Source organism: Triticum urartu, chromosome 5 (assembly GCF_003073215.2).
Source record: "Triticum urartu cultivar G1812 chromosome 5, Tu2.1, whole genome shotgun sequence".
In the NCBI taxonomy this organism is placed as follows: domain Eukaryota; kingdom Viridiplantae; phylum Streptophyta; class Magnoliopsida; order Poales; family Poaceae; genus Triticum; species Triticum urartu.
Window position 1 is genome coordinate 583,956,950 of NC_053026.1, and position 12,317 is coordinate 583,969,266.

At 49.6% G+C, this 12,317-nt stretch overlaps 1 protein-coding gene across 1 annotated transcript; it reads left to right on the top strand.

Moving 5' to 3' along the window:
• The first annotated feature begins 1,537 nt into the window (after window positions 1–1,537).
• On the top strand, window positions 1,538–2,333 carry LOC125506145 (pathogenesis-related protein 1-like). The gene has a single exon (XM_048671008.1). It carries the CDS (start codon window positions 1,647–1,649, stop codon window positions 2,145–2,147), a length of 501 nt encoding a protein of 166 aa, XP_048526965.1. The 5' UTR covers window positions 1,538–1,646; the 3' UTR covers window positions 2,148–2,333.
• Window positions 2,334–12,317: the final 9,984 nt, after the last annotated feature.

Below are 12,317 nucleotides of genomic sequence, written 5' to 3' on the forward strand. Positions count from 1 at the left end.
TCAGGGCTTCTTTGATTCGTAGTTTTGTAAAAAGCAGAAATAGGGAAATCATAGAATTGAAATGTCATGCTCATTTGAATTCTACCGAATTTTAGTTTGTTTGATTTCATCACAGGAAAAACAAAGTTTTTTTCTAAGAGGTTGGAGTGGTTGTTAGATTTCTTATGGAATGTAGTACAAGTGATTCCTTTGGAAAAATACGAATCAAACGACCAATGTAGAAAAAATTCCTAAGAATTTTAATTCTCCACAAATCCTATAAAATTCCTATGAATCAAAGTCTTCCTAGGTCCCTCTTTCTAATATTAGGTAAAGATTCGTTTAGCCACTCACAATTTTAGGTCTTCTTTTCTATGGACTTGCTAAATCTCAGCTGACTCAAACTCTATATGAGATCATACAAAGACATCAACGCTATTTTTAGTTTATTTTTATATGTTATTTGTACGTAAATATGATAACGTTATTCAACTCGATTAAGACTTGGCTAAATCTCAGTCAACTGAAATCTAGCTAGTACCGATCATACTATGTACCAACCAAGCCCAAGTACTTACGTCACAACTGAGAAGGCCTGACCTGATCTCGTACAATGAAGGCGACATGTACATATGTACCATAAAATCGAATGGCGAAGATGCATGTGAACTGAGCGTAGCTTGGTTAGTTAGGTTTCTTGTCATATAACTATCCCCAGGGTTTAAGTTTTAGATTTAACACTGGTGCTTGTATTTTTCTAAATATATTTTAGCCTTTCTGGTAATGTTCGTTCAATGGGAGGAGACGTTCCTGTCGACTACGAACAGGCAAATTCGTCAATCTCAAAATGTTATGCCGGCTCAATATCTCAATGATGCTAATAAGGAAGTATGCATATGTGTTCATAAGGTTAAGTGTATGCGCATGCGTGTGAACACCTACAATTGTTATGAAAAAAAATGATGAAGATACGTCGTACTACACCATCTGCGCGCAGAGGTAATCTCAGAAGAAATAATACATTACACTTTTTTCCACCGGACAACGAGCAAGACAAGTCGAAGATTACTACACATCGGCACACAGAGGTAATCTTGGAAAGATGACATGACTAATTGACGCAACGATCCGGACAACGCACCTTTTTCCACAGTTTGCACTTGCGTTTCCAGAGCACCTACTCCAACACGTACTTTGGATGGCAATATTACTCCGGTAATCACGGGCAAACAAGTGATCTAGAACGTCAGGACTCGATTGAGAACCACAAGAATTGAAAAGCCTTCATTATACTATTCCACAATATCGTACTAATTCCTTTTCAATTTTCATTCTAGTCGTACTAGAGTTTACCCTCAGCGCAGGTGCATGGAATTCCTGCTGTCTCATGAAAAATATTACGTACTTGGATTGAATTTCTCGAATTTGACCAGTCAAGATTTTTTTTGTTAAACTTCCTTTTAAGAAACACGGTGCAAGGAACATAACCTTCCTCAACTTTCCAAGCTTCCCTACTTACCATGGAACTTATGCAGTATAAATACACTACTCATGGTCGCAGCACCCTATCTCATCATCACAGATACATTCACAGATAGTGCATATTTCCTTTCCCTCAAAAAGGAAAAAAGATTGTACATATTCCCTCACTTTTGTAAGCCTTAGCGATGGAGTACTCGCCGAAGCTGGCAGTAGTACTGCTCTTAGCTCTCGCGTCCGCCATGGCGGTCGCGGCCCAGAACTCGCCGCAGGACTTCGTGGACCCCCACAACGCGGCGCGCGCCGACGTCGGCGTCGGGCCGGTGACCTGGGACGACAACGTGGCGGCGTACGCGCAGAACTACGCGGAGCAGCGCCGCGGCGACTGCCAGCTGATACATACTCCCGATGGCCGGCCGTACGGGGAGAACCTCTTCGGAGGCAGCGGGACCCAGTGGACGGCGGCGGACGCCGTGAACTCGTGGGTGTCGGAGAAGCAGTACTACGACCACGGCAGCAACAGCTGCTCGGCCCCGGAGGGCGACTCGTGCGGGCACTACACGCAGGTGGTGTGGCGTGACTCGACGGCCATCGGCTGCGCCCGCGTCGTCTGCGACAGCAGCGACGACGTGTTCATCATCTGCAGCTACAACCCGCCGGGCAACTACGTGGGGCAGAGCCCATACTAGGGTATGCATGCATGCGTGCATGTACGTAGCAGCGCGTATATTGCATAAAGAATAAAGTTGAGATCACAGTCGTGATAAGACGTGTGACTATAGCAGGAGAGATTCAAGGTATGTGTTGCGATTCATGGAAGTTGTATTATAGGTGCTTGCTATGCAGTGCTTATGAATGAAAATAAAGTTTTATTACCAGGGGTGAAGCTAGAGAGAAAAATAACTTAGGTGTATAACTTTAACATAAACATAATGATTAATGTATTTTGTAACTAAACGTCACTAGTTGGATGGGATCTGATTGGATGCGTTCTCTCAACTTCGGAGCGATACGGGACGCCTTGAGCCAAAATGCCATATAGCATCCCTTAGGTGGATCGCCTAAGCGCAACGGGCATGTATTTGTGCGGAGGCCACCACGGCCATCCCCCCTGGGTGCTCGAAGAGGAACTTGTGGACGACAGGAACCGCCGGTGCTGGCATGGCCGCCTCCATGCTAACCCTAGGCGGAGCCTGAGTCTGCAGGGGGACGGGAGAGGGAAAAACCGCCCGAACCCCTGAAGGATTAGGGGGCGGCGCAACCCTAGGAGAGGACAGGGGGGAGGCGGCGGGGCCCTCACCACTTGGGGCTGGTACTAAACTAAGCGCACTCATCTCTAGCCGAGTACGGTGGACGGGGCGGAGGAAGGTGGAAGAAAGAGGGGCGGAGTTGCGAGGAGAAGGACGATGCCGGAACATGGCGACAACATAAACAATGGGAGGGGGGATGGCGATGGTTATGGAGGTAGTGGAGCCCGTATCCGCCCCGGGAAGCGCCTTTTATCGCCTAAAGGAGAAGGGAGATCACGGGTAAGAGCAGCAAAAACCCCGAGGCCTCCATTTAATGAGACCTCCTTGGGCCTCGGGGTAGTCAACCTTGGAATAAGAATCAAAACTATAGTCATTAGTAGCTACCGAATGGTCACATCAAAACCTCCCCCCAAGCACAGAGTCGTATTTCTTAGGCTGCTGTCAATGCATGGGTGCTTAGATGAGGTGCTAAGCACATTAAATAGCTTAGCAACTATACTCCCCAATGCATAGGTGCTTAGCTTTGGTAGCTAAGCTTGCTTCATTTAATGTTTTAGCAACTAAAGCTCTTCATGTATTGGTGGGCTTCCTTCATTTAAATGTTTTGCCTAGGTTCACGTGCTTAGCATTGTTTCTTTCTAGGGTCACCACACATATCTCTCTCCTTTTAAATAACTTACCATATCAGAATTTTTGCCTACGTGGAAGGCTTAGCACCTGTACACGGTGGAGCATTGGGAGAGGCCTTATGTCCATGCAGAAGCTACTTCCTTTTCCCACTAGTAGCAAGGCATTTTGGAACTACAAGGCCAGCGCAGTTATTCGGCTCTAGGCCCCACCCGCATAATGATAAGAGCGCACGCTCGCCTCTTTGACCATCACCAGACTGTTGCAGGCGGGCCCGGAGGCTATTGACGAAACAATGGATACCAGGGTATACACAAAAGTTAGGTATCCAAGTTTCCTCGGAAATATCTAACGCTGGGAAAAGAATAACCATGAAAAAAATATACCTTGGTACATTTACTTTGTGCAGGAACTGCAAATTGTGGGTCACACGTCGTAAAATAAGTCACAGAAGACCCCCGAAGAGGCCCATGATGCCAGCCATGACGCACACGGGGGCTGAGCCCCCGAGCAGACGGGACACGCATCAACCAGGAAGGGTGGCCTTGTAGAGCACTCCACCGACCAGACATTTAATGACCGGTCAGCCTACCGTGTGTAGCCCGTCGCAGGGCTACAGGTAGGCCATCATCATGACAACACAGAGAGAGGGATGACAAAAACGGACGCTGGCGCGGCGTAAAGTGGAGGAAATATGCCCTAGAGGCAATAATAAAGTTGTTATTTATATTTCCTTATATCATGATAAATGTTTATTATTCATGCTAGAATTGTATTAACCGGAAACTTAGTACATGTGTGAATACATAGACAAACAGAGTGTCACTAGTTTGCCTCTACTTGACTAGCTCGTTGAATCAATGATGGTTATGTTTCCTGACCATAGACATGAGTTGTCATTTGATTAATGGGATCACATCATTAGAGAATGATGTGATTGACTTGACCGATCCGTTAGCTTAACATGATGATCGTTTAGTTTGTTGCTATTGCTTTCTCCATAACTATACATGTTCCTATGACTATGAGATCATGCAACTCACGAATACCGAAGGAACACTTTGTGTGCTACCAAACGTCACAACATAACTGGGTGATTATAAAGGTGCTCTACAGGTGTCTCTGATGGTGTTTGTTGAGTTGGCATGGATCAAGATTAGGATTTGTCACTCCGATTGTTGGAGAGGTATCTCTGGGCCCTCACAGTAATGTACATCACAATAAGCCTTGCAAGCAATGTAGCTAATGAGTTAGTTATGGGATGTATCATTACGGAACGAGTAAAGAGACTTGCCGGTAACGAGATTGAACTAGGTATTGAGATACCAACGATCGAATCTCGGGCAAGTAACATACCGATGACAAAAGGGAACAACGTATACCGTTACGCGGTTTGACCGATAAAGATCTTCGTAGAATATGTAGGAACCAATATGAGCATCTAGGTTCCGCTATTGGTTATTGACCGGAGACATGTCTCAGTCATATCTACATAGTTCTCGGACCCGTAGGGTCCGCATGCTTAACGTTCGGTGACGATCGGTATTACGAGTTTATGTGTTTTGATGTACCGAAGGTAGTTCGGAGTCCCGGATTTGATCACGGACATGACGAGGAGTCTTGAAATGGTCGAGTTGTAAATATTGATATATTGGAAGCCTATGTTTGGACATCGGAATGGTTCCGGGTGAAATCGAGAGTATACCGGAGCACCGGGAGGTTACCGGAACCCCCCGGGAGGTATATCGGCCTTATTGGGCCTTAGTGGGAGAGAGGGGGCCGGCCCCCCTTTCCTTCCTTCTTCCTCCTCCTTCCTTCTCTCCTAGAACCAACATAGGGAAGGGGGGGGGGGAATCCTACTCCCGGTGGGAGTAGGACTCCCTTGGGGCGCGCCTAGAGAGGCCCCCCTCCTCCACTCCTTTATATACGAGGGAGGGGGGCACCCCATAGAGACACAAGTTGATCATTGATCTTTTAGCCGTGTGCGGTGCCACCCTCCACCATAATCCACCTCGGTAATATTGTAGCGGTGCTTAGGCGAAGCCCTGTTCCGGTAGCAACATCATCACCGTCATCACGCTGTCATGCTGACGAAGCTCTCCCTCGAAGCTCTACTGGATCGTGAGTTCGCGGGACGTCACCGAGCCGAACGTGTGCAGATCGCGGAGGTGCCGTACCTTCGGTGCTATATCGGTCGATCGTGAAGACGTACGACTACATCAACCGCGCTGTCATAACGCTTCCACTTACGGTCTACAAGGGTACGTAGACGATACTCTCCCCTCTCGTTGCTATGCATCACCATGATCTTGCGTGTGCGTAGGATTTTTTTTTGAAATTACTGTGTTCCCCAACAGTGGCATTAGAGCGAAGTCTATGCGTAGATGCTATATGCACGAGTAGAACACAAAGGAGTTGTGGGCGTGGGTATATACATATTGCTTGCCGTCACTAGTCGATTCTTGATTCAGCGGCATTTTTGGATGAAGCGGCCCAGACCAACATTACGCGTACGCTTACGCGAGACTGGTTCTACCGACGTGCTTCGCACACAGGTGGCTAGTGGGTGTCTGTTTCTCCAACTTTAGTTGAATCGGATTCAATGAACATGATTCTTTCTGAAGATCAAAAAGCAATCACTATACCGCGTTGTGGTTTTTGATGCGTAGGTAAGAACGGTTCTTGCTCAGCCTGTAGCAGCCACGTAAAACTTGCAACAACAAAGTAGAGGACGTCTAACTTGTTTTCGCAGGGCATGTTGTGATGTGATATGGTCAAGACATGATGCTAAATTTTATTTTATGAGATGATCATGTTTTGTAACACAGTTATCGGCAACTGGCAGGAGCCATATGGTTGTCGCTTTATTGTATGAAATGCAATCGCCATGTAATTGCTTTACTTTATCACTAAGCGGTAGCGATAGTCGTAGAAGCAATAGTTGGCGAGACGACAATGATGCTTCGATGGAGATCAATGTGTCAAGCCGGTGACGATGGTGATCATGACGGTGCTTTGAAGATGGAGATCAAAGGCACAAGATGATGATGGCCATATCATATCACTTATATTGATTGCATGTGATGTTTATCCTTTATGCATCTTATTTTGCTTAGCTCGGCGGTAGCATTATAAGATGATCTCTCACTAAATTTCAAGGTATAAGTGTTCTCCCTGAGTATGCACTGTTGCTACAGTTCGTCGTGCCGAGACACCACGTGATGATTGATAAGCTCTACGTTCACATACAACGGGTGCAAGCCAGTTTTGCACACGCACAATACTCGGGTTAAACTTGATGAGCCTAGCATATGCAGATATGGCCTCGGAACACTGAGACCAAAAGGTCGAGCGTGAATCATATAGTAGATATGATCAACATAGTGATGTTCACCATTTAAAACTACTCCATCTCACGTGATGATCGGACATGGTTTAGTTGATATGGATCACGTGATCACTTAGATGATTAGAGAGATGTCTATTTAAGTGGGAGTTCTTAAATAATTTGATTAATTGAACTCTAATTTATCATGAACTTAGTATTTGATAGTATTTTGCATGTCTATGTTGTTGTAGATAGATGGCCCGTGCTGTTGTTCCGTTGAATTTTAATGCGTTCTGATACGTCTCCAACATATCTACTTTTCCAAACACTTTTGCCCTTGTTTTGGACTCTAACTTGCATGATTTGAATGGAACTAACCCGGACTGACGCTGTTTTCAGCAGAATTACCATGGTGTTATTTATGTGCAGGAGCAAACATTCTCAGAATGACCTGAAACTTCACGGAGACACTTTTCAGAAAATAAGAAAAATACCTGCCAAAGATGAAGGCCAGGGGGCCCACCGTCTCTCCATGAGGGTGGGGGGCGCGCCCCCTACCTCGCGGGCCCCCTGTTGCCTCTCCGACTCCAACTCCACCTCCATATATTGAGTTTCGGGGAGAAAAAAATCAGAGAGAAGAAATCATCGCGTTTTACGATACGAAGCCGCCGCCAAGCCCTAAAACCTCCCAAGAGGGCTGATCTGGAGTCCGTTCGGGGCTCCGGAGAGGGGAATCCGTCGCCATCGTCATCACCAACCATCCTCCATCACCAATTTCATGATGCTCACCGCCGCGCATGAGTAATTCCATCGTAGGCTTGCTGGACGGTGATGGGTTGGATGGGATCTATCATGTAATTGTTGGGGAACGTAGTAATTTCAAAATTTTCCTACGCACACGCAAGATCATGGTGATGCATAGCAACGAGAGGGGAGAGTGTGATCTACGTACCCTTGTAGACCGACAACGGAAGCGTTAGCACAACGTGGTTGATGTAGTCGTACGTCTTCACGGCCCGACCGATCAAGCACCGAAACTACGGCACCTTCGAGTTTTAGCACATGTTCAGCTCGATGACGATCCCCGGACTCCGATCCAGTAAAGTGTCGGGGTAGAGTTCCGTCAGCACGACGGTGTGGTGACGATCTTGATGTACTACCGTCGCAGGGCTTCGCCTAAGCACCGCTACAATATTATCAAGGATTATGGTGGAAGGGGGCACCGCACACGGCTAAGAATATGATCACGTGGATCAACTTGTGTGTCTAGGGGTGCCCCCTGCCCCCGTATATAAAGGAGCAAGGGGAGGAGGCCGGCCGGCCCCTATTGGCGCGCCAGGAGGAGTCCTCCTCCTAGTAGGAGTAGGACTCCTACTAGGAGGGGGAAGGAAGTGGGGAGGGAGAAGGAAAGGGGGGCGCCGCCCCCCTCTCCTAGTCCAATTCGGACCAAGGGGGGAGCAGGCGCGCGGTCCACCCTGGCTGCCCCTCTCTCTCTCCACTAAGGCCCATATGGCCCATTACTTCTCCCGGTAGGGTTCCGGTAACCCTCCGGCTCTCCGGTTTTCTCCAAAATCACCCGGAACACTTCCGGTGTCCGAATATAGCCGTCTAATATATCAATCTTTATGTCTCGACCATTTCGAGACTCCTCGTTATGTCCGTGATCACATCCGGGACTCCGAACTAACTTCGGTACATCAAAACTCATAAACTCATAATATAACTGTCATCGAAACCTTAAGCGTGCGGACCCTACGGGTTCGAGAACAATGTAGACATGACCGAGACACGTCTCCGGTCAATAACCAATAGCGGAACCTGGATGCTCATATTGGCTCCTACATATTCTACGAAGATCTTTATTGGTCAGACCGCATAACAACATACATTGTTCCCTTTGTCATCGGTATTTTACTTGCCCGAGATTCGATCGTCGGTATCTCAATACCTAGTTCAATCTCGTTACCGGCAAGTCTCTTTACTCGTTTCGTAATACATCATCTCGCAACTAACTCATTTAGTTGAAATGCTTGCAAGGCTTATGTGATGTGCATTACTGAGAGGGCCCAGAGATACCTCTCCGACAATCGGAGTGACAAATCCTAATCTCGAAATACGCCAACCCAACATGTACCTTTGGAGACACCTGTAGAGCTCCTTTATAATCACCCAGTTACGTTGTGACGTTTGGTAGCACACAAAGTGTTCCTCCGGTAAACGGGCATAATCTCATAGTCATAGGAACATGTATAAGTCATGAAGAAAGCAATAGCAACATACTAAACGATCGGGTGCTAAGCTGATTAATGAGCTAGTTCAAGTAGAGGCATACTAGTGACGTTTGGTTTGTCTATGTATTCACACAAGTATTATGTTTCCGGATAATACAATTCTAGCATGAATAATAAACATTTATCATGATATAAGGAAATAAAATAATAACATTATTATTGCCTCTAGGGCATATTTCCCTCCCACTTGCACTAGAGTCAATAATCTAGTTCACATCGCCATGTGATCTAACATCAATAGTTCACATCTTTATGTGGTTAACACCCATAGTTCACATCGATATGTGACCAACACCCAAAGGGTTTACTAGAGTCAGTAATCTAGTTCACATCGCTATGTGATTAACACCCAAAGAGTACTAAGGTGTGATCATGTTTTGCTTGTGAGATAATTTTAGTCAACGGGTCTGTCATATTTAGATCCGTAAGTATTTTGCAAATATCTATGTCAACAATGCTCTGCACGGAGCTACTCTAGCTAATTGCTCCCACTTTCAATATGTATCTAGATCGAGACTTAGAGTCATCCAGATCCGTGTCAAAGCTTGCATCGACGTAACTCTTTACGACGAACCTTTTGTCACCACCATAATTGAGAAATATTTCCTTATTCCACTAAGGATAATTTTGACCGCTGTCCAGTGGTCTACTCCTAGATCACTATTGTACTCCCTTGCCAAAAAACAGTGTAGGGTATACAATAGGTACACAACATGGCATACTTTATAGAACCTATGATTGAGGCATAGGGAATGACTTTCACTCTCTTTCTATCTTCTGCCGTGGTCGGGCTTTGAGTCTTACTCAATTTCACACCTTGTTACACAGGCAAGAACTCTTTCTTTGACTGTTCCATTTTGAACTACTTCAAAATCTTGTCAAGGTATGTACTCATTGAAAAAACTTATCAAGCGTCTTGATCTATCTCTATAGATCTTGATGCTCAATATGTGCCGGGGGTGCTGATCCACGGGCACCTATGGGACCGGCGGACCGGGTCCCTTTCGGTTCGGCGGGGGCGGAGGTCGCGCAAAGAGCAGATCGAGGCGAAGCACGCGAGCGATTTACCCAGGTTCGGGCCGCACGGATGCGTAAAACCCTACTCCTGCTTTGTGGATTTGTATTGATTTCTAGCTCGGGAGCGCGGAGTGCTACAGTACACACCGACGGCTAGCAAGACCGAGCGTGGGTGGTCGAACTGGCCTCTCCCCTCCCCCCGTTGCACACGGGCCTCCTTTTATATGCAAGGGGTTACCCACAGGTTGCAACGGAGGTAAAGGGCAAAAATGGAAAGGTGGTATGGTAGGCACAGCTACCTGTTACAGTGTTATCATACCTAACCCTGGCGGCAGGGGACAAGGGCATTAATTGCCCGTCTGTGTCGCCTAAACAGTACCGAAAGGGACCGCTAGGGACGCCACCGTTTGCCATGATGGTTATCTTGTCAGCGCCTGCTTGCCACCTCGCACCCCTAGCTGCACGGCCTCCCGCCACGTGTGCTTGGGAGGGTCCTAGAGCGACACGTCGGCGGGTGTGCTGGAGCGCGGGCACGAAGTGAGGGTTTCCCGCGGCAAGCTCCTTGCCGCGGTCGTCGTCTTGTCGTGTTCGGGAGCTTGTCGCTCACCGGGCTTTGCCGGGACGCGTGGCGCGTCGCGGCAAGTTTTCTGAAATGCCTTGAGTGGCCTTCCCGGCAAGCCCCTCTTGCCGGGGTCTTGGGATGCTTTTGTTAGCCTTCCCGGCAAGCTCCTCTTGCCGGGGTCTTGTCTTCTTGGCTTGGACACTTTGTTCTTGAATGGCTCCAAGGGAACCACGGAGGATTTTGGCGGTCACCCGGCAAGCCTTGCCGCGGGACGCTACAACTGTCCGTGCACAAGTTCGGGATACTAGGGTACCCCTACTCTAGTACACCGACAGGAGCCCCCGGGCCTGGGCCAGACACGGTGCCGAGCGCTGTTGGGCCAGGCCCAAAACAGTGCACGGGCACGCGCGGCCTAGGTCACGCCGCATCTCACTCCGTATCCACCGCGCACGCCCAGAACGGCACGCGTCAGACGCGGCGTCGTGGGTGACGTGGGCGGCGTGCGCGGGGCTAAGCCCCGCGAGCATGCGTCAGGCCATGATGAAGGGGACGGTTCACGCCCTCCTCCCTAAACGGAGGTAGGCGTGGGGGCGTGGTGCATTTTATGAACGGGGCCGGTGCGCGGTTTTTCGAGGCGTCCACTCCCCGCGATCACTAGGTGGGGCGAGGCCGCCTCATCCGTCGCCTTGGTTCTGCATCCCCGCCACGCGGCTCCCATGCGCTTGGGGTCGCGGACGGTGGAAGCGGGAAACGGGGCCATTGCGAGCAGAGGCAGCGGGTTGGCCCCGACCCCCTGCTCTTCCCGTGCCTTGATTCGCTGAGCGGGGCGGCCGAGCCCCCACCTCGCTCCTTTATAAAGAGCGGGAGGGGAGCACAGAAGCCCGCACTCTCTTATCTCCTCCTTTCTTCAGCTTCCGCTCCCCTTTCTCTCATTCGCCATGGAGAAAGGGAACCCTGGCCCTTCATCGGTGGCGGCGAGGGTCGCCGCCAGACAGCGCACCCCTCCCTCTCTCGCGCCCGTGGTGGCAGAGCCAGCCATAAGGGGAAGAGGGAGGAGGCGAGGTCGTGGACGAGGTCGAGGCGCTCGGGGAAGAGGCGGACGGGGCGGCGCGCCAGCTTCGCCTCCGCCGGCGGTTCCTCTCCCCACGGAGGTCCATATAGGGGACGACCCTTGCGAGTTCTTCGTCAGGCTGCGCCGGGCGCCTCGTCGTCGTCTCCGGCTTCCAGCTCCGTTTGCGAGCGCGATGGAGTCGGACCCGCCCGAGACACTGAGACTGCACATGAGGGGCTGTGGGATCAGCGGCACGCGAGTCCACGTTGTATTCCCAGCCCCTAATGTGATGTATCTTGATCGAGGGTGGAAGACGTTCGCCCGCATCCACAGCCTGATGGAGGGGTTTACCCTCCATTTTAAGTTGATGGAGGGCGATCTCCTCTCCGTTAAGGTCTTCGGGTGCTTCGGCACTCGGGCGAAGTGCTGCGTGGACAGCTCCTCCGATAGTGAAGGCTCCCCCTTGAGCGAGAGTGACGAGGAGGAGAGCGACAACGATGATGAGGGTAGCGGGCGGCGGGATGGTGGGCCCGACTAGGTGTCGGGCGCCGCTTTGTGCGGCACCGGTGACCCCATCATCCGTGTCGCCGGCTCCTTGAACTCCCCGGGGTCGTCCCCTTGGGCGGCTGGCGTAGGGAGGCTGCGGAAGGGGAAGAGGGCTGGCGACAAGGCCGTCAGGTCGGAGTACGAGGGCATGGTGCCCTCGACAGCGTGCTGACGTCCTGCCGCCCCG